General features: G+C 43.1%; 1 protein-coding gene across 9 annotated transcripts in view; it reads right to left on the bottom strand.

Annotated features, from left to right (window-relative positions):
• Positions 1 to 23,431, bottom strand: part of SPIDR (scaffold protein involved in DNA repair) — a 1,058,688-nt gene that overhangs the window by 764,527 nt on the left and 270,730 nt on the right. For all 9 annotated transcript variants that reach the window (XM_056521841.1, XM_056521842.1, XM_056521843.1 and 6 more), the window contains one exon: positions 7,799 to 7,899. In XM_056521841.1, coding sequence (XP_056377816.1) covers positions 7,799 to 7,899 — 101 coding nt within the window. The remainder of the gene's footprint in view (positions 1 to 7,798; positions 7,900 to 23,431) is intronic.

The following is a 23,431-nucleotide window of genomic DNA, read 5'->3' as shown; positions in this document are numbered from 1 at the left end:
ATAGCAGACAATAAATAAAAATGTAGTGTTTGTGTGTTTTACACTTTTTTTTCTTTATTTTTTAGGTGGTACTATTGTTGGGTCTGTAATATTTTGCTATATTGATCGCTTTATCTATACTATCGCTATATCTGATCGCTATTGCTTAATGCTATATGCTATATATTTGTGTTCGAAGTCACTGGTAACTTTTGGTTGATTGTACTCCTGATATCTTTTGTGTGTATCAGATTTTAATCTGATAGCTTTTGATTTGTATCAGTTCAGTATCTTTTTATGTATCAGAGGACGTTTTTGTGGCAGCTTACTGATATCATTTGTGGTGTACTTGAGCAAAAATTGACTCTCGTATCTTTTGTGGTAAAAGATTTAGATTAGAAGATAAGAGTAGTATCAGAGACAAACTTTGGTTGTCACTGTATGCACCTTTTGTTTGGGGTTTAGTATCAAGCTTTGTTTGGCCAATCCACTGAGAGTTTTTATTAATAGGGTAATTGCACGATCCTCACTTTCCCTGAGACTTTAAAAGCTTTAAAGGGGTAGCCAAGCCTAGCCTTTAAATGCTCCTCCTTGTACTCCTACAAACCCTCCCTGTACTCTGAAAAAGGTTCCCCCCCAAAATGTCACCGGCGCACTATATCCCATGTTACCACCTACCGGTGGCGGCCATGTTGCTACCCCCCCTGGCGAAGCAAGCAGCCATCTTGCTATAACCGGAAGTAATTTCTCGCCTACTTCCTGTACTGGCAGCCATCTTGAAACATCCGGAAATATGGATCCTGCTGCTTCTTCTTCCTGTACTGGCAGCCATCTTGAAATATCAAGTGCACCCAGAAGTTCAGTCTTACCTACTTCCTCTTCTGTCCGCCATCTTTGTTCCCCCAAACTACCTACTCCCTGTACTGAACATACACCCAATACACCCAAACAGGCCTTGCCTAATGCCAGAAGGCCTCCAATCGGAACTTCCTCTAGCAGCCTTCCTAATGCAGGGGAACTTCACCTCCTTCCAGTCATGACCCAAGATGGATGTTACTATGTACCTACTGACCAAGTCACCGGCCTACATCCACATCAGTCCACACACTCTCTCGTTCTAACTTCCTCCCAACGGCCTGTTTCCACTCTTTACCCAGCCCGGTACTCACCTGAGAGCCCTGTATTTGATTCTGCTAATAATCGCTGGGTCCTACCGAGGTCTCAGACACCTCTGGCCAATGTAGAAAGTCCTCAGCCCAAAATGAGTCACATGAACGGTTCTATTCCCTTACTAATGATCATCATCATTATCATCAATCCTCAGGAATGACACCTCTTTCCCCTGTTAATACAATCACACCAGCTGTGGTGCAATTTCAAGAGCCTCCCAATAGTATCATGTCCTGAACTATTATAGTAAATAGGGTGCCTGAAAATTTCCAAACGGCCCTTGAAGCAAGAATCTGGAATAATACCTTATCCGAGTGGGCCTTGGTTCTTTGGAAACCCAGAAAGTGGAAGCTATAGTTAACGCTGCAAATTCATATCTTCAACATAATGAAGGACTTGCTGCTGACCTAGTGAATGCAGGGGGGCCTAGTATCCAACAGGACTCTAACCTGCTGGCAAGACAACAAGGGCCCATTTTAACCTCCCAATTGGCCGTTACAGGTTCCGGGACACTTCCTTTGTAAACTAAATTTGGCAAGATGTTTGCCAAATTGCCCCGTTTCACATAATTGCCCCGTTTTGACATATCTTTGTCAAATAGTCTCGTGAGATCAGACATAAAGAAAAAGAAAATATCTAAACAATCGTTTTTACAAGCTAAAAAGAAGGGTAATTTTGCATGCCTTTCATGTTCAAATTTTTCTAGTATCATCAAAAGCGATCACATTGTGCAGCCTCTGTATGGGACTAAGTTCCCGATTAGAGGATGGTACAGTTGTGAAACAAAACAAGTCATATACCTGCTCAAATGCCCTTGTGGCAGGGTGTATGTCAGTCAAACTATGAGATGTGTCAAATTCCGGGTTGCAGAGCATCGCTCGGTAATCCGGAATGCACTTGATAAAAAAACATCTGATGATAAAAAAAAACAACTGAGGATAGTAAAAAAAATATGGAGAAACGGGCGTTGCCAGACATTTTGTTGAAGCACAGAATAAGTGAATTGCGTTGGATGATAATAGAGGAAGTATATGGTGTTACAGAAGATGATGTAAAGAAAAGATTATTACAACGTGAAGTGTATTGGATTGAGAAGATGAATTCATTGAGCCCTAATGGGTTAAATTAATCCAGCAATTTTGGAGTTTACCTGTGAGATGTCATTTTTTATGCTGTTCCTAGTCCTATTTATAATCTCTATGTAACATAGGATTTTAACTTTGTTATTCTCGTTTTTAGAAATAAATTATCGCAAGACTAGCATACATATTTAATGTGGTGATGGGAGCACGTTAGGGATACTTGAAAAAGGAGGTGTGGTCTCCGAAACGTCGTAAGTGTCGACCCAAGCTCCACTCTGTTCCCCTTCGTGAGAGGAAGGTTGTCCAGCTGAAGTTAGCCCGGACATGGGCTGAATACATCCTGCAGCTTGATGAGTGTCTAGCGTGTCCCCAGAAGGTGCACCATGGGTGATTTATTCCATTTTGTATTCTCTATTTTTGGCAATACTTGCTTAAGAAATTGTAAATCCCAAAAAAAGATTTTTTTCACTAAAGCAACTAAGAAAAATGAGAAAGTTGTGTGTGGCGTTTAATTTGCATTGCTTTATGGACATTGGACAAGATACCTAGAGGACCCCAGCATCCATGGTTATGTGCCCATCCTAATGTGACTTTACTTCAATACGTGGATGACCTTCTACTTCGCAAGAGGAGTGTGCCACCACTTCAGTTGATCTGCTATCTTTCCTTTTTTTAATCAACTGTAAGGTGTCCCTTGAGAAAGTTCAGGGGGCACAACAAAAAGTTGTCCTCCAAGGACATTGTATCTCTCAAGGTGCTAAACACCTCACGGAAGACAGGAAGCAAGCCATACAATAAATTCCTGTACCTACAGGAATTTCTTGTACAAGTCTTTCTTGGTAAGATCCCTTACTGCAGACAATGGATCGCTGATGCAACCTCTGTATGATGCCATTCCAGCTATGACTCAGAAGCAGACACTATCATGGGAAGCCATACAGTGTTTAAACCACCTAAAAGACCTTATCTTGTCTGCTCCAGCACATGGTATCCCAAATTATGGATTGACTTCAGATTGAAATGGGCCCTAAGGGGGTACATGACTGCAAATGGAACTCCTATAAAGAACTTTGAAGCTGTCAGGACCCTGATTGAAGCCTTAAAACTGCCTAAACGAGTGGCGATTATCAAAATCAAAACACACAAAAGATTGGACTCTGAAGAAGCCAAAGAAAATTTTTTGGCAGACCAGGCAGATAAAGAAGCTGCAATACAGCCCCTCACTCGAGAGGAAGCAGGGGTATATGTGGTAACAAGAAGACATAAGAACCAGAAGAGGAAAAGGAAAACCCGGACTCAAGACACTGAAAAAGTTCCAGACTCAAGCCTTGGACAAGGAAAAGAATATGTGGGAGAAAATGGGAGCTGAACTAATTGAATCTGACAGCCTATGGAGAAAAGCAAACAGAATTTGTTTATCCAGGGGTGACTCAATGAGCCCTTGGAGTCACCTATAGAGAAAAAAACAAATGATCACTTTTATCAACAAAATCTACCTTGCACCAGGAATAACACCACCAGTTGAACAATATGTCAAGGGATGTGACATTTGCAACACCTGCAACCCTGGAAGAACAGAAGTTACTCCTAAGAAACACTTATCCAAACCTTGCTACCCATTTCAGAGGATCCAGATTGACCACATGCAATTGCCCAAAAGTGGAAAGTATGAGTACGTGCTAGTAGCAGTGGACATGTTCTCAGGATGGCCAGTAAAGTCACTAATATTACAGCAAAGACTACTGTAAAGAAACTACTAATGGAACTGGTGTGCAGATTTGGAGTCCCTAAAGTAATTGAAAGCGACCAAGGATCGGCTTTCATTGCAGATCTTACAAGAGAAGTTTGGAAAATGGTGGGAGAAGACCTTGGACTCCATACTCCATACTCCATATTATCCTCAGAGCAGTGGAAAAGTTGAAAGACTGAATGGCACCCTAAAAAACAAAATCCTAAAAACCAGCAGAGAACTGTCCCTTCCATGGCCAGAAGTGCTGCCCATAGCCCTGTACTCTGTTAGAAACACACCCCGACAGCCAACAGGTCTAACCCCATATGAGACACTTTTTGGGGGGTCCCTAAGCTAGGATGTTACTACCCTAAGCAGCTTAGTGCAGGGAATGATAGTCTGGTAAAGTTTGTTATTACACTGTGTAATGAACTGAAAGTAACACATGTTGCTGTTTATTCTTCCATTCCAGATACAGACACTGAGCAAGGAAGTCACAATCTGCAGCCCGGAGAGTTTGTCCTTGTGAAAAGACACGTGAGGGGGCCGCTGGAACCTAGATTCAAAGGCCCTTACCAGGTTCTACTGACAACTCCAACCTCAGTGACACTGCAAGAGGGTGGTTCCTACACCATGCTCCTGATACATATCCTTTTTTTTATAAATGGAGTGCAAACCCAACAAACCAATTTGAATCCACAAAAATACTGGTCTGACTGGGAAGTGATTTGAAAGTCGAATCCAACGTTTTGGTATAACTCTTCCGGTGACCAAGTGGCTACCTTTGAATTTGACTACTGTGACATAGTGGTTTTTCCCAGTGTAACAGAACAATGTCATTTGTATGGGGGTGACAACTCAATACAAATATGTGTGGTTGATGACTACTGGGGAGACACTTGTGCCTATTGGGGAGCAGTGAGATGGAACATAGGAACTGACTGGGGCTATAAACCAGATAGTGCCAAGGAAAGGAAACACAATACCGGCAAGTCTCTGCTCCAGAATGAAACTTACAAAATCAGACTGCTATGTATGTGCTACAGCCAGACCTCACCTTGGGACAGTTCCCTTAAATAGTCCAGAAGAGAGTCAGGAGTGTTTTATTAGTCTTTTTACCAATGTGACCACTGACCATACCAAATGTGAACAATGAAAAAAAGAGCAACCTTTAATTACCAAGACAACCAAGCCAAGGGTAATTACATTTGCTATGCTGGCAGAAGAGGGAAAGGTAGATTCATGGGAAAATTTCCCAAAGGGTATTGCTCAGAATACAGCAAACTAAGTGGACAGCAGACACAAAATCAGGTTTATTCCCTAGGAGACATCTACTGGATCTGTGGTGACATGAAAATCAGAACACGAATAGAGGGTGATTGGACGGGTGAATGTGCACTAGCCAAGGTTTTAATGCCTCTGCACATAATCCCAGATCAGGAGTATGAGACCAAACTAGCTGAAAAGCAGATACTCAAAGTAGGGGGAAGAGGGAGGCCCCGAAGGCAGTCTAGATCGACATGTGTACTTTGATGCTATTGGAGTCCCTAGGGGAGTACCTGATCAGTAAGAGACCAGGTAAAAGCAGGGTTTGAATCAATTTTTCCCACAATCACTACCAACAAAAATGTTGAATGGATAAACTACATTTATTACAATCAACAAAGGTATTTAAATTATACCAGGGATGCCCTTAAAGGATTAGCTGAGCAGTTAGGACCCACTTCTACCATGACCTTCCAAAATAGTATGGCCTTAGATATGATGTTGATAGAGAAAGGAGGAGTATGTAAAATGATTGGTGAGACCTATTGGTAAGGCTACAAAGGCCATAAAGAAAGAGGATTTGTATGTGGAATTGAAGAAGAATTCAGGAATAAGTGACCTCTGGGATCAATATTTCTCATGGTTAGGAGACTGGAAAAAATGGCTTCTACAATTAGCTATCATTTTAGTGGTTCTTATGGCCATGATAATAATTGGCTGTTACATAGTCCCCTGTGTAAAGAAAGCAATAATCTCCACTGTAGAGGCAGAATTTCCAACAGGGCCAATGTATATGGATATTGAACCTACTACTTCAACTGACTTGAACCCATCAGACCCAAGCATGACAGAGGGAATTCCTCCCATGAGATCAACTATCCTGTATGCGGATGGCTCAAAGGAAAATAGGGCGAACATAGGCGGGGTCCCAGGTAAAGGCAAGTCTGAGTACAAAGGGGGTGGGTTCATAAGGAGACACTCATCTCAAACCAGTGAAGGATGCCATACCAGTTTTTTTCTTTTTTTCCACCAGAACCTGGGACTATTAGGCGGAACACACCATAGGGAAAGATGGAAAGAAACAAAGTTCTTAGGGGGGAATTGTTGGGTCTATAATATTCTGATATTCTCTGTGGGAAATATGAATAGGTGTATATATACGTCAGTGAAGAGACCATAGAAGAGTGTCTGCCCAAATCTATACATTATACAGGACGATCACATTGAGTGTCAGGAGTGATATCCGCTGTGATCTTTCCTTAACTGCAGGTACTACAGCTACCAACATAAAGGACAGATCACAGCAAGTGTCACGCCTGACACCTGCTGTGATTGTCCTATCTATTGCAGGGATGCGGAGCGGCTTTCTCCTGCGCTCTGCATCTCTGCACTATACTCCAGCCAGTGATATGAATAGAACATCGCTCATTCATATTTCCCGCTGAGAGCAGTGATTGTCTGCCACCATCCAGCCAATCCCCACTCTGGGCGGAAAATATGAATGAGTGATGTTCTATTCAAATCCCTGGTCGGCCCGCAGTACAGAGCAGAGATGTGAGCGCTGTATAGAGCAGCTCCACATCTCTGCTATATTATGGACGATCTCATCGGGTGTCAAGAGTGACACCTGGGGCAATATGTCTATTAGTACAGGTACTATTACTCCCATCACAGACTGTTCCATGCTGGGAGTAGTAGTACTACCTAAAAAAATGTAAAGAAATAGAGAAAAAAAAAGTTAAACACACATACACACTTTATGAAAAATTTCTTAAAAGTTCATTATAAAAAAATAAAAATTTCCTTAACATTTTTTTTTCCCATTCCTACTTTTTTTTGGTACCCAACACATTTTGAAAAAAACGCCAAAGGGGACAAAAATGCAATTTCAACGCAAATACAAAAACGCCAGAAAAACAGTCAGACACAGGAAATTGCACTGGTGCAAAACCAAGTGGAATCCTAGCCTAAAGGACATATTCAATAAAAATCTTTTAACTCATCCTGTGCCCTGCCTGCAAAAAAAAAAATCAAAATAACTTTAATTCACCTTCCTACAATACCCTGTTGTAGATATCGGCGTCCCATTCCTCTGGTGCTGCTCTGCTCCGTGCTTCTTATGCTCAGAATGTCACAGCGCTATCAGCGTATCGTCGTCCTCAGCAATGTCCCTCCTCGGCCGGTGATTGGCTGAGCGCACTGTCATGTAAGGGGCTGGCCAGAGCTCCTTACCTTACAGTGTGCTCAGCCTCTCACCGGCCAAGGCGGGACAATGCTGCGGCCGGCGACACACTGAAAGCGCTGTGATGTTCCGAGCCTGAGAAGCATGGAGGAGAGTAGCGCCGGAAGAACGGGATGCCGATATCTCCACAACAGTAGAACGTAGGAAGGCAGGTTAAAGTTTTTATTTTTTATTTTTTTTGCAGCCCGGGCACCGGATGACTTAAAAGATTTTCGCTGCTTATATTCTTTAATTAAAAATAAAGCAATTTCAATGTAAGTCAACTATTTTTTGGTTATAGCTGATGACAAGTATAATATTAAATGAAGAATGGAGCACAATGGGCCTTACCTAAAGGTATTTTGCAATCAGATTCTCGTTGATGCCTCCAAAAAGTAATGGCAGATCTCTCTCTGTTATGCAAACGATTCAGCCTCTCAGCTAGACCTCCCCTACAGAGAATTCAAGAATGTGCCACATGGCCAAGAGTTAGCGTTAATTTCTGCCAAAGGACAGAATAAAACATACATATGGGACTATTTACTATCTATTCTTCTCAAAGAAACATAAGAAAAATTGCTTTCTGCAGAACTGATCAGACACTTTAAGCACAGTTAAGAAGTTCTTTAGACCTAATAAAATGTGCAATTTGTTTTACAAAGAAAATATATCCCATACGTGCCAACTGAAGGTATCTTAATTTTAAACTTCAAGAATTTCTGTTTACTGCTTTAGGAAAGAAAGAAATAAGGAACACTAAATCTTCACAAATAGGAAAATGGAAAGAACACAAATGTAGTGAAGATTTCAGACCTATTGCAAATAATATGGTATTTTCTTGACCAGATAAATTTATAAACATGAAATTCCCATTTAGAAGTAAAGTTATATTAAAGAAAGTTGCTAAAGGTTGAATTCACACATCAAAGACATCTGATGCAGCTTCATATGTGTAGACTTTGCAGTCAATCCATGGCAATCGTTTAGTAAATAAGCATTAAATGGGTACTCCGGTGGAATTTTTTTTTTTTAAATGAACTGGTGCCAGAAAGTTAAACAGATTTGTAAATTACTTCTATAAAAAAAAAAATCTTAATCTTTTTGGTACTTTTTAGCAGCTGTATGCTACAGAGGAAATTCTTTACTTTTTGAATTTCTTTTCTGTCTGACCACAGTGCTCTCTGCCGACACCTCTGTCCATGTCAGGAACTGTCCAGAGCAGCATAGGTTTGCTATGGGGATTTTCTCCTGCTCTGGACATTTCCTGATACGGGCATCAGGTGTCAGCAGAGAGCACTGTGGACAACACAAAAAAAATAAAAAATAAATAAAGATTTTCCTCTGTAACAAACAGCTGCTAAAAAGTACAGAAAGGATTAAGATTTTTTTAATAGAAGTAATTAAAAAATCTGTTTAATTTTCTGGCACCAGTTCATTTAAAAAAAAAAAATGTTTTCCACCGGAGTACCCCTTTAAAACCTGCAAGTGGCAAAAATATAAATCTATGGAAATTCTTTAATATAATAGGCATGCTACAAACTTGAAATAACAGTGACAAAAATGGCTTCTTGTGAATGGGAACAGTATTATTTGAAGATTTCTGCTGCAGAATCAGCACTATAAATTTTCCACATGTGAACATGTTCTTAAAGGGAATCTGCCAGATTCAAATCACAATCCAAACTGCTGACATTGTTAAATAGCTGTTAGGAAAATGAGAGATGTGGTATCTTTCATATACGGTATCTGTCGATAATGTAGAAAAATACTTTTATTCTATTAGTGCCAAGTGTTAATAGGGTTATCAAGAAATAGACAACCAGAATTAAAGAGTACCTGTCACTAACTACTCTATTCCTGATTCACTACTATATCTGTCCCTAATGCTGAGAAGCATCCTGCTCTTTTTTTTTTCAAACAAAAACACACAGAAATACCTTTTCTGTGGTCTGAATTGGTGCTCACTGAGTGTGCTGTCTGTGAGGCTGGAGGGGGTGTTCCCCGGAAGACGAGACATCATCTGAAGCCCTGCCGGGGATAACTTCCGACCTTTCTTATCTAATGTGAAAAAAACTGACTCTGCCGCTTAATATGACTCCTGGAGCAAAGGAAGGAGTAAACATGATCTATCCCCGCTCTTCCTTTCCATCCCATCTCTCACCAACTGATAATCAACTGTTTATAATCAACTGATGCCAGAAAGTTAAACAGATTTGTAAATTACTTCTATTAAAAAAAAAATCTTAATCCTTCCAGTACTTATTAGCGGCTGTATACTACAAAGGAAATTCTTTTATTTTTGGATTTCTTTTCGGTCACGACCACAGTGTTCTCTGCTGACAGAGAGCAGGAGAAAATCCGCATAGCAAACATATGCTGCTCTGAACAGTTCCTAAAAAAGGTGTCAGCAGAGAGCTCTGTGGTCATGACCGAAAATAAATCCAAAAATAAAAGACTTTCCTCTGTAGTATACAGCCGCTAATAAGTACTTTAAAGATTAAGATTTTTTAGTGGAAGTACTTTACCAATCTGTTTAACTTTCTGGCATCAGTTGATTAAAAAAAAAAAAAAAGTTTTCCACCTGAGTACCCCTTTAACAGGGTAGTTATCTCCACAATGTATAGTGAAATCTAACATTCCTAAAGTTCATAAGAAACATCACTAAAGGTGAACTCTATAAGGCTACATTCTGCTACTCTAATAAGTTACAGACAAAATGGCACAGACTGCATTCATAATAAATAAGAGAGGGTCAGGCTGTATGCCCAAAGTAGAAGAGTAAGCTTTATCCAGAAAATCCATCTAAATGAAATAAAGTTGCCAGAAAGACTGTGAGTTATAGGTGAGGATTTACTCGCACCTCATTAATATAAAGTTCTGACGATGGAAAGCACAATATCCAGAGACTGGGCACAGTAGAAAGTGAATTATCCATCATGAACGATGCCAGGACCCAGCAGGGTGGATGATCAAAAAAATCACAAGCCTGCTCTAATGGTGGTCCTCATAACTCATAGACCGGGAAATATGATGGTAAGCAAATATTATAAACAAAGGTTTTAACTTTGAAACTTTCTTGCCAATATTATGAATCCTAAAGTAACAAAAATTTTACACAGTGTATATAGAAAACACTAATTTGGCTACTAATGGGTACATTCAAGGCATGTTTAGTACTCTACACAAATGTACATATGGCATCCTTACAACCAATTACTGTATGCTGCAGCCTAGAGGCATTTATATTGTTTAAGCAATTATGTATTTTGTCACTAATGGGTGGTCAACTATTTAAAATGTTGGTAAATGCTTGCTTTCCCCATAAAGCAACAATTCAAGAGCATCTTTTCTCATAAATCTGCATTATGCAGATTTCTCCTAATCTAATTTTCAGTTGTCCTTCATGTAATTGGTTAGGGAATCCTGAACACCAATATTTCTGTAGAATACCCTTAAAAAGCAACAGCAGCATGGGGGACATTATAGAGCAGTACAGAGCAATGCAAGCTATGAATCCAGCATTGTGGTGACATAAAACAATCTCTAGTATTAGATATGTCTATGTCTCTCTGCTTTTGAATCTCTCAAGCTCTTTTTCCCCATATGCCACTCAATAGACTTCTACAAGCAGCTGTTACCTGATTATTCAGTGAGCTGATCCATCTCGAGACAGACCTGAGCAGGTTTTCCAAAGTGAATGATAAGTTTAGAAGGGAAGGGCAGAAGTAAAGAAGTCTGATAAGATTTCTTACTAAGGTTTGTTTATATTTATTACTACTAATGATGTAAGGTTGTAAAACTTACACAGGCCTATAATATGAAAATCAAGTGTTTACTTAAAAAAATACATATGGCAAGATGTAATTGGCTCTTATTAAACTACATTATACACATACCAGATGCTAAATTAAATTTGGGTAACTCTTTAATGGCTAAAAGAACCAATAAAAGGGTACTCCGGTAGAAAATATATATATATTTTTTTAAATCAACTGGTGCCAGAAAGTTAAACAGATTTGCAAATTACTTCTATTGAAAAATCTTAATCCTTCCAGTACTTATCAGCTGCTGTATATTACAACAGAAGTTCTTTTCTTTTAGAATTTCTTTTGTCTGTCCAGGGTGCTCTGTGCTGACCCCTCTGTCCATGTCAGGAACTGTCCAGAGCAAGAGAGGTTTGTTATAGGGGATGTTCTGGACAGTTCCTGACATGGACAGAGGTGTCAGAAGAGAGAACTGTAGACAGACAGAAAATAGGTTAAAAAAGAAAAGAACTTCTGTAGTATTATACAGCAGCTGATAAGTAGTGGAATGATTAAGATTTTTTTAATAGAAGTAAATTACATATCTGTTTAACTTTCTGGCACCAGTTGATTAAAAAAAAAAATAATAATTCCACCGGAGTACCCCTTTAATACTCAGGGATGTGGAAATTGTATTGCCCGACGGCCGGGACTTTCAGTTCAGGCAGGTGATTTTTTCAGGCATTTAGCCCTGCTTAAGGCAAGCAGCGCTAAATGCTGGAAGAATTCACATATGACGGGGCAACCAGTCTTGCCCCGTCACTAAACTGCTATAGCGAGCCTTCCTGGCAGAGGTGCCCGCCATGAGTGATGTCATTGCACATGCTGCACAGGACAACGATGTCACTCACCGCGCGCACCCCTGCCAAGAAGTCCCTGCGGGGAACATGGAAATAAAAGTAGCAATGAATTAGTAACTCAAACTTTGCTACTTACTATGGGACGACCTGCCTATCACCAGGGGCTAACCTATCTACCTATTATCTGGGGGGTCTGTCTATCTTCTGGGGAGCCCTACCTGATGGTGGTCATATCTATCTGAAGACCTGTCTACCTACTGGAGAGCCCTACCTGATGGGGTTCATGTCTATCTGGGGGCCTGTGTACCTACTGGGGAGCCCTACCTGATGGGGGTCATATCTATCTGGGGGCCTGGCTACCTACTGGGGAACTCTACCTAATGGGGGACATATCTATCTGGGGATCTGTCTCCCTACTGGAAGAGCCTACCCTTCCTAACAACTGGGGGTGGAGGCATCTCTATCTGGGGCATTAATATATACTCCAAAGAAGTCGCAGCACACCCAGGTAGCATATAGTGCAAAATGGTTTAGCTTTATTGGCCCATGTTATACAACGCTTCGATGGTATCACACCATCTTTGTCAAGCACTATATGCTACCTGGGTGTGCTGCGACTTCTTTGGAGTATATATCGATGGACATGGTCTGCGACTGGGACCACAGTCATCGCTTGCACCCCTGTTTACTCCAGCTGTACCTCTAAGGTTGTGCTGCCTACCCTGCATTTGTGAATCTATCTGGGGCATTATTTACTTACTAGGGGAGCCCTACCTACCTGATGAGTGGATGTATCTACCTGATAAAGGGACATACCTTCCTGAAGGGGAGGGACTACCTACTCAATGGGACGCACTTACTTATCAGGGGCCCTATCCAACTAATGGGGTGACATACAGGTCTGCCTATTAAGTTTCTAGTAATAAAGACCTTATTTACATACTATTTTGAAATAATTTTACGTACCAGGACAAGTGGATGATCATAAGGGACAAGTAGATTGCTCTCTTTTAGTCCCTTGGTGAAGAATATTTCTCCAAGGGTCGGGTTGAGTGGTGGGCGGGATGAGCACTCTGCTCCTCGTTACACCTGGCTCTCACGTCACGGAAGGGCCAGGCAGTCAATATTGATGAAGCAGGGGAGCGGGGCAAGGCGGCTTTCTACTACAGTATGCGCTGGAGCGCAATGGCAACGAGCATGTAACAGGCAGGAAATATCTAACCTAAAAATGTATTAGCCCCTCTTTTACAACTATTCATCTGCACTATAACCCAATATATTGGGTTAAGTGCAGGTGACATAGCTGTCAGATTCTCTTTTTGCAAACATATATGAAGATATTAGCCCGCCAATGTCCTTCCCTTGTGCAAGTAAGAAAGCTTTTGTCCAAAGACATTTTGTATTCAAGAAGTTACAAAAACCAGAAGGTTTAATAATCTGAACATAATATAAGCCAAAAACTCAGTTCAGAAACTAATCAACAGCTAAAAACTAAATTGGTCGTCTTCCCATGCTGGAATACGAGGAGTTTGTGATTTTCACGGGAAAATAGGAAACAAAATAGTTTAGAAAAAAGTGACATATGATTCAAAGTTCACTGACTGCCAAAAGTCAAAAGCAACAGAAATAGCAATGGAATGTAACTGATCTCCAAAAGAACAAAAATATTAAATCAGGTTACTAAAACAAACAAAAACATTTATCAACTATCTTAAAAATGTATATTTATAGCAGTTTTCATCATATTAATTATACAAAACAGAGGGTTAGAAACAAAAACTAACACGTGAAAGTGTCAAAGGAGTATTCCAGGATTTTTTTTTTATTTGACTATGCTACAAGGGTTGTAAAGTTAGTGTAGTTCATATTATATTGTCTGTACCTGTGTGTGACAGTTTTCTCACAATTCTTCAGTGATTTTCACTCCAATATTTATTTTTAACAGCATACAAAATGACTGCTGTCTCAGATTTTTCCCAGCTTGCAATGCGGCCGAGACCTGACTCACTAGTCAGCTGATGACAGGGAGCCTGTCTGCTTCAATGGGTGGAGGGATCAATCTGCAACTAATACAACAGCTGGAGGCACCCTGATTGAAAACCACACAAATTTGAATGGATGCAGCTCATTTATGTTTAAATGGGTGGGGTGGCTGATGTGTGGGAGGGAGGAAGATGGAATTGTGGGATTTGTAGTAAAAAAAAGTCAAACAGGAAATACTAGTTCACAAACAGCTAGCCAAAGTATTATATTAATATCACAGCATAGCCATATAGCCGCAAGACAAGAGCAGATCCTTCCTAAGCATGTCCATTACTGTCTGCCAGGTATGTACTAAAATTACCTTCTGCTGGAAAACCCCTTTAAGAATCGGTAGCACTGCACAGTTGATTCGAAACTGTAACAGAAAGCATATATGTAGTCAAACATGTTGAGCTAGAACCAATTCCTCCATAGCTGAAAGTATCATTGGATTTTCATGCAGGTCCACCATATGTGTAGAAGAGTGTCCAAACCCAATTCCACACCTCCAAAAATGATGAGAGTCTTTAATACCAAGTGAGAAAAGAAAAACTTAATAAATTCCAGATGGCACTCACAGTGCAGCAGTAACATCTTTATTCCAAAACGACAGGTACAGACGCAATCAAGGAAAACGTTCCATTCCGTTCCATGCTAGTTGCGCTTCCTCATGACCTCTGACCAGAGGTCACGAGGAAGCACAACTATCTTGAAAAAGCCCCTTTGGCCTTGATTGCCTTTGTACATGTTGGTCTGGAAAAAAGAAGTTACTGCTGTACTATGAGTGCCACCTGCAATTTTCGATTTTACTATTTAGTGGGACTTGTAATATTCAAGAAGATTGAGCATCATTGATGTGTTTGCAGTACTTTTGGATTTTTATGGTGAGAGACTCCATTATACACGTACCTGCATCTGGGTGTGAGAGACAGTGCCGGTCGTTGCTGTTGTCTTACTGCTTGCTTAATACATTTAGAAAATAAGGGGGAGATTTAACAAAGCCTGATTGGTTGCCATGGTCAACTTTTCCTCTGTGCAGGTTTCATAAATCTCTCCCTAAATATCTCTTCGCTATGGCCAAGGTCTTGGTGGGAGAATATAAATCTTGTAATGTAAAGTGTAAGCAATCACACAGAGAAGGAATAGGAAAAGCCTGGGAGCAAAGAAAGTGGGGATGAAGGAGAATGAGAAGAAAAGTCATGATCAGTTTAGCACAGTCTCGGAGTACCAACATAGTTGCATATGTAAGAGGAGAAAAAGGTGCTAAAGGTAGCCACAGAGTAGGCTTTGCAGATAGAAGCATTGATGAGAGTTCAATACCCATATGAGGAGGAGTTTGATGCGAAAAAGGTGTAGACTTACATTAACCATCAAGATATGTGTATGGCTCTATAATAAATGTGGTAGCACAAAGTCGTCACTTATTTTTTAACGAGTTAGCTGGCAGTACAAGACGTGGTTTCTTCTGTTTCCATAACAATTTCGAAAAGAGCTGAAGAGTGGAAAAAAATAATGGTTTGTGACTACAACAGGTACAAACTGAAGAAGGGGTCATATTCTGGTAGCATATAGGACATAAGAAATTTATTTTTTCTCAGAATCATTTGGATAAGTCAAACCATTACAAAATTATTACCACAAAGTAAAACACACCACCACCATGTATCTCTACGGGATAGCTGGAGATACAGCGTTCCTGTATCTCCGGCTCATGCATAGAGATGCATGGAGGAGGTGTGTCAGCCACCGCTTCACGCCGAGCTCAACATAGCTTATTTCATGGGGAGAGCCGGGGCGCCAGGCAAGAGATCATGGGGAGTACCATAGGCTGGAACACCTCAATCTGACACCTAATCCCTATTCTGGGGGTAAGGGGATATGTTATTTTTAAAAGAAAAAGGACTACTCTTTAAAATAATATTATTCACATCCTCTGTTATCCACTGACTCTCCATGAGGGGGGAGAAGGGGGGGAGGGGACATCTGCTCTATCACCTGGAATCTAAACTAGAAAAAAAAAAAAAATGATCACGGAAGCAATCTGGAAACTCTGGTTTCTTTGTGCAAAAAGAGCTTTACATTGGCATTCATTCAAACTAATTTTTGCTATTGTACTCCTTAGGGTAAAATAAAAGATCTTTTGTGTTTAAAAAAAAGCTGCCACTAGCAGTCTCCCTACTTGTCCAGTGCACATGTTCCCCAATCTTTTGCACAGACTTTGGACTCCTGCTGGCCTGGCAGAAATCCAAAATCAGGAAATGCTGAGGGGGGTGCAGCCTTATCCAATCAGAGCTCACCTCACACACTGAACTGCTCTGGGCTATGTGTAGCAGAGTGAGGGAGGAAGTTCTCCCCTCCTCTGTGAATCTGACCGAGACTGAGCAGAAAAAACAGAGCAATATCAACATAGTAACATAGTTCATAAGGTTGAAAAAAGACTAGAGTCTATCAAGTTCAACCTATATCCTTAATGAGTCCCTACAGAGTTGATCCAGAGGAAGGCAAAAACACTCATACTAGAGGTAAAAATTCCTTCCCGACTTCAAATATGGCAGTCAGAATAAATCTCTTCATCAACGTTCTGTACCTATAAATCAAATATACATAACCAGCGATGTTATTACTCTCCAAAAATGCATCCAGACCCCTTTTGAACTCTTTTACAGAGTTCCCCATAACCCCCTCGTCTGTCAGAGAGTTCCATAGTCTCACTGTTCTTACAGTAAAGAACCCCCTTTCTTTCCTCAAGACGTAGAGGATGCCCCCTTGTTATGGATACAGTCCTGGGTATAAATAGATCATGGGAGAGATCTCTGTACGGTCCCCTGATATATTAATACATAGTTCATAACATATCCTCGTCCTCAGGAGGATATGTGGGCAAAAGTTTGCCCACATATCCTCCTGAGGACGGTGCTGAAGCACCGAAACTAGTAGAGGGGGGCAAATTTGGTGGTTTTATTTATTTATTTATTTTTTTTAACTGTAATTTTTATTAAAGATTTTCACATAAAAAACTGAAAGTTAGCAAAACACAATCAAAGCATAATCTGGGGCGATGCCCAGTGCGATCACATCAGGGCAAATGACAAGCTAAGATAGAGACCAGAGCATTCAGAAACAGTTGTAGTCCAAAACAACTAGCCCCAACCCCAGATAAACCATAAAGACTGTAGTGAATGAACATAGGTTTACAGCCAAATACTCAAAGAGAGAACTAAAACTCTACAACACGAAGACAAAGAGAGAAGACAGAAACAAAGACAAAAAGGAGACAAGGACAACAGAACCTCGAACAAACAACAAACAAAAACAAACAAACAAACAGACAACAACAAAAAAAAAAAAAAGGAAAAAAGGGGGGGGGGGGGAGGGGGGAAAAGGAGGGAGGGGAAAGGGGGGGGGGAGGAAGATGTCAGTATCGCCTCAGGGAGGTTGCCTGTCAGAGAAACGGTCCCATGGTTCCCAAACGGAAAGAAAGGCAGGGATAGTATTATTCAAAGAGGCAGTGAGGTATTCTAAAGAGCGTATATCACGTATTCGGGAGAGTAGGTCCGATTCAGAGGGAGGAAGAGTCCTCTTCCAGCATTTAGCAACAAGTGTCTTAGCTGCCAAGAACATATGCATAGCCAGTTTAAACAGTTTCTTGGGCAGAGCAGAGTGTGAAAGGTGCAAGAGGTAGACCTGAGGGTCAGGAGGGACCGAGACTCCAAGAACATCTGATACCAAATGACTCACTAACTCCCAGTACCCCGTGATAAGAGGGCAGGACCAGAAAACATGAAACAGTGTGCCCAAACCCACCCCACAACGCCAGCACTGGGGGGGGGGGGGGGATATCGGGATTCAGCCTATTCAATAACTCTGGAGTATGGTACCAACCCATAAGTAGTTTATATTGAGTCTCCTTATAAGCCGTACATATAGATGCCCTAGAGGCCCTTTCCCATATTATCTTCCATTGAGGGAGAGTGATAGTAGTATTAAGCGCCTCCTCCCAGCGAGACATATAGCAATGAGATACCTGGACTCCCTCCTGAGGTTGGATTAGCAAGGAATAAATATCGGAGAGAAGACCCCTCGCCTGAGGTCCACCACGACACAGCCGTTCAAAGCCCGTAGGGGAAGACACCACTAGCGCACCCAGTGTGGAGGACATAAAGTGTTGTAGCTGTGAATAATGAAAACGCTCAGACGAGGGGAGATCCCAACGAGACTGTAACTGAGAGAAGGGCAAGAGGGTACACATCAAAGGGTCAACTACATCCGCCCAGCAAAAAAGTCCTCTAGACCCCCATTCCCTTACCATAAGAGAGGTCCGGCCAGGGGGAAAGCTAGGATGATAAAGGAAAGATTGAAGAGGGGAAGAGGGAGACAGTAATTTAAATTTGACAGAACAGTAAGTCCACACATATTTAGAAAATGCCATAGGACCCAGGAGAGGGGAGAGAGTAGGAGCAGAGGCAGGAAGAGTCCAAAGGAGAGCGTTAGGGTGGACAGGCGCTAACCACAGCTTCTCTATTTCCATCCAGCGGCTGTAGGCATGATAGGTGGACCACGCCGCGAGATGGCGCAAATGGGCAGCCCAGTAATACTTCACTACATCCGGGACCGCCAGACCCCCAAACGCCCGCCCAGCCAACATCACGGACATCGGTAGCCGATGCCTTTTACCATCCCAAATGAACCGAAAAATAGCCACCTGTAGGGAGCGCAGGGCCGACAGCGGGACCCGAACTGGCAGGGTTTCAAAAAAGTAGAGGAGTTTCGGAAGAACAGTCATTTTTACCGCGGCAATGCGACCGAAAAAAGAAATCTATTGCGAGCGCCATTTTTCCATAAGGGCACGGAGATCCCTGAACAGGGGGAGATAGTTGGTAGAGTATAGTGAGGAATAGTGAGAGGAGATCCAGACCCCAAGGTATTTAATAGCAGATGGAGACCACCGAAAAGAAAAGTTAGAGCGTAAAAGAGTAGAAAGATGAGGGGGAAGGTTAAGAGGAAGAGCCTCAGACTTAGAAAGATTTACCTTGTAGCCAGAAACCACCCCATAGTCATGCAGGACCCTATAGAGAGAAGGAAGAGACAGTAGAGGTCGAGAAAGCGTAAGAAGGACATCATCAGCAAATAAACAAACCTTGAACTCCCTATCATGTAAGGAAATACCAGTTATGTCCGGATCGCCCCTGATCATGGCAGCCAAAGGCTCAATACAGAGTGCAAAGATCAGCGGGGATAACGGGCAACCCTGACGAGTCCCATTAAACTAAGAAAAAGTAGGAGATGGCGAGTGAGGAAGTTTAAGTGAAGCTGTAGGGGAGGAGTAGAGACCCCGCAGTGCAGTCAAAAACTTCCCCGAAATCCCAAATTTCTGTAAGGTAGCAAAAAGGAACGGCCACCCAAGCCTATCAAAAGCCTTCTCAGCATCAAGACTAAGAATTAATGCCTGTTCAGATCTCCGATTGATCAAATCAATCAGGTCCACTACCCTCCTAGTGTTGTCTGCACAATGGCGACAAGGGATAAATCCAACCTGGTCCTTATGAACAAGGGCCGGGAGGAAGGAGCATAGTCTAACTGCCAAAACCTTAGAAAAAAGCTTAAGGTCAGAGTTAAGGAGGGCAATGGGCCGGTAACTCGAACAATCGTGAGGATCCTTACCAGGCTTGGGTATGAGGGTGATAAGGGAGTGCAAGAAAGACTGCGGGATCGTTTCTCCGTCTAGAAAGGAATTGAAAAGGGGGACAAGTTTAGGCACTAACAAAGATGAAAATGTTTTATAGTACAGGTAAGGGAAGCCATCCGGCCCAGGGGAGCGACCAGAGGGGAGAGATTTAAGGACCTCAGAGATCTCCTCTCCAGTAATAGGAGCATTAAGAGCATCCCGGTCTGCCCCTGAAAGAGAGGGCAATCCACACTGAGAAAGATAGGCATCTAGGGCTGCCACTCTCTCCCCCGGGTCGGATGGCAACTGGGAAGGAAGCGAGTAAAGATTAGTGTAATAGTCAACAAACAGACGAGAGATATCAGCAGGGTGGTAATGAAGCACCCCAGCAGGGTCCTTCAAAGCTGAGGGGGATTGAGCAGCAGCCCGGTCACGCAACCGTCTCGCCAGCATAGTGTGGGCCTTGTTACCCTTCTCATAGAAACGCTGCCTAGCATAAAGCAATTGCCTCTCAACTTTATGGAGAGCCAGGTCGCTTAAGCGTGCCCGAGCCGCCACCAAGCCCCTCAGAGTCGAAACAGAAGGAGAACACAACAAGAGAGCCTCCAGTCGAGAGCAATCTCCATACGATGTTCCCGAGATCGATTCAGAGCGCTCCGCTTGAGACCGGCGCCCAGAGCAATGCAATGGCCCCGGATCACCGATTTGTGAGTTTCCCAAAGGATAGCCTGAGAGGATACAGAGCCGTCATTAGTGGCAAAGTAGTCGGAAATACACTGCTGAATCGATTCACGGGAAGGTAAGGTTTTAAGAAGAGAGTCGTTCATCCTCCAATGACAGGATCTCAGAGAGGAAGGGGTAGAAGAAAAAGAGAGAAGAACTGGACAGTGGTCAGACCAGGAGATAGGATCTAGAGAAGTATCAGAGAGCATGCGCACCATAGGGAGATTCCCAAAAAAATAATCAATACGAGTATGCAATTTGTGGGTATGTGAGTAAAAACTAAAAGAGCGCTCCGTCGGATGGCCAATCCGCCACAAATCGTAGAGCGAGGAGTTACGTATGAGACGTCGAAAAAGCGAAGCCAGACGCAGCTGCGCAGGTGCAGGGGGAGCACTAGTAACAGAATGGCGGTCCAAGGACGGGGAAAAAATGAGGCTGAAGTCCTCGCCCACTAACCATGCAGATGGGGGATACCTCTGGAGTTTAGCAAAAACCCTACGCAGGAAAGGGATTTACGAAGTGTTAGGTGCATAGACATTACAGAGCAAAAGGGGGACCCCTCCCAGAGTACCTTCTAAGATTACGTATCGTCCCATAGGGTCAGAGAGAGAGGAAGAAACTTGAAGCGAGCAGGACCTAGAGACCAGGATAGCCACCCCCGCTGTTTTCCTACTCGTGGTAGCTGAGTAAGACTGTTGGAACAGGTGTTGAAGAAATAGGAAGGACCCAGAATGGTCGAAGTGCGTCTCCTGAAGGAAAACTATATCAGCATGTAAACCAACCAACTCCCTTTGAAGTAGGCGTCGCTTAGTGGGGGAATTAAGCCCCTTAACATTCAGGGAGACACACCTGACCATGGCGGGTGAGTGAAGAAAAAGAAACAGCCAAAAAGAAGCATACTCACAAGAACAACCTGGTAGGATACACCGGGCAGCACCAAAACCTCAATGGGGACTGGAAAAGAGCAGGGAATCTAAGGCGGGAGAAAAAAAAGGGAAAAGGACACACAAGACAACAGAAGACCAACAGAAAACAACACCAAATCAAGAGAAAACACAAAGACAAACAAACCGACGAAAGACCAAACAGATACCAGATAAACAAATAAACAAATAAAGTACAACAGATAAGAGTAAAATAAACCATTGACCAGGAAGCCAATGCGGAGGCCAGGACCATCAATGTGGACCATAAACCAAAGCATGAGCGATCCATAACTATGGCCTCAGGAGGGGAAATGGAAGGAGCCAACTGGAAAACCACCACCAAAAAGGTAGGAGCCCAACTCTGAGGCCATTGCAAAAAAAAAACACATATGAATAAGAACCACAGGTGACCAAAAAATGCAACTGTACTATAATGATGGGGACAATATAAAACTAGAACAAATGTCAACCGCTCGGAGGGGATAATCTCCGTCAATCAGGGGACAGTCAGAGTCCAGCAAGAACCCTCAAGCAAAAAGTATTGAGGAAAAAATACAACGTCCCAGTCAGAAACTCAGGGGGGAGCCCGAGTCGGGGCCCCCAGGGCGGGTGGTGAAGACTTCTGCTGAGAACCAGACCGGCGAGCTCGGACTGGTTGCCACACAGGAGGCAAAGGAGGAGGGGGAGACATCAGGTCCCAATCTTCCAACTGAGGCACAGGCAATTCCAAGGTGGAGCAGAAGGCTTGAAGGTCAGAAAAGGAGCGTAAAACAGCGGAGCGTCCATCTCTGCGGGCATGGAGCCCAAATGGAAAATTCCACCTATACGGCACCTGATGAGAGCGTAGGACCTCCAGGAGGGGTTGGAGCAGTCGTCGCTTCCTGAGGGTTAACCAGGACAAGTCCTGAAAAAGTTGAAGAGGAGCCCCATTGAAGTCAAAATGTCTCAGGGACCTAGCCTTAGCCATTATAGCTTCTTTAACTTGGAAATCACGCACACAGCAAATAACATCCCATGGAGCGCCCGAGGCAGATTTAGGACAAAGCGCCCTGTGAGCTCTGTCCAGTTTGATCCTATGGGAGGGGGGTTCGCCAAGTATCAGGTTAAAAATGGTTTCCAGGGTGGCAAAAAGGTCCTCCTCAAGCGCAGCTTCCGGCAGCCCTCGCACCCTAATGTTGTTACGCCTCCCTCTATTGTCCAGATCCTCAACATGGGCATGAAGATCCCCAAGGAAGTCCTTATGAGAAGCAATGGTAGAGTGGAGCTGGGTAATATACTCTCTGGTGTGATCATGAGCATCTTCCAATCCATCCACTCGGTCAGAGACATGCTGGAGGTCCTGTCGCATAGAGGAGATCTCCGCTCGGCAGGCTTCCTTAACCTCAGCAATAAGAGAGCGGAAGTCCTCCTTAGTAGGAATTTGGGAAAGGAGCTGGCTCAAATCAGGGAGAGCAGAGGAATGCACAGACAGGCCCGAGCAGGGTAAATCAGATTCAGTTGCCAAGTCCCAGGACAGGAGGGCTGGGGTCGGCCCCGGTGGCGCTACCGGCCCAGGTTGAGAGCGAGGGGTCCCCTTAGGAGACAGATGGAGTGCCCCAGAAGCTGGTATGGAGGTCTGCATGGCAGCTTGCCTGGACCTCTGTGGCTTAGGGGAACGTGAGGGGGTATAGCAGGCAGCTAGAGGGTCCAGAGGGGTAATAGGAGAATGAGCCGGGGGAACAGAGGCAGGTCCCACTTGTGTAGGGGAGTGGGAGGCCGAGCAGTAGTGAGTAGCTGAGCACGGCAGAGAACTTGCTGGAGAAGGCCGGCCCCCCACCAAGGAGGCCCAAGATGGAGCCCCAGCAGGTCCACCCAGCGACAAGGGAGAGGAGCCCACCAGGGACAGCTGCAGAGCGGGGTTAGGGGGGGGAATCTGCCGTTAATACAGGTCCCCCCAGCAGCACTCACCGCCACAGGCAACAGTTCCAGAGTAGGAGAAGAGCCCACAACAGGGGCCGCAGCAGCAGGCAGGAGATCCGGAGCAGGGTCAGTAGCGCTGCTCCCCG

The sequence above is a fragment of the Hyla sarda genome, chromosome 5, assembly GCF_029499605.1.
Source record: "Hyla sarda isolate aHylSar1 chromosome 5, aHylSar1.hap1, whole genome shotgun sequence".
NCBI lineage: Eukaryota > Metazoa > Chordata > Amphibia > Anura > Hylidae > Hyla > Hyla sarda.
Note: the sequence above shows the minus strand (reverse complement) of the source record. Positions and strands in the feature narration are given on the sequence as shown.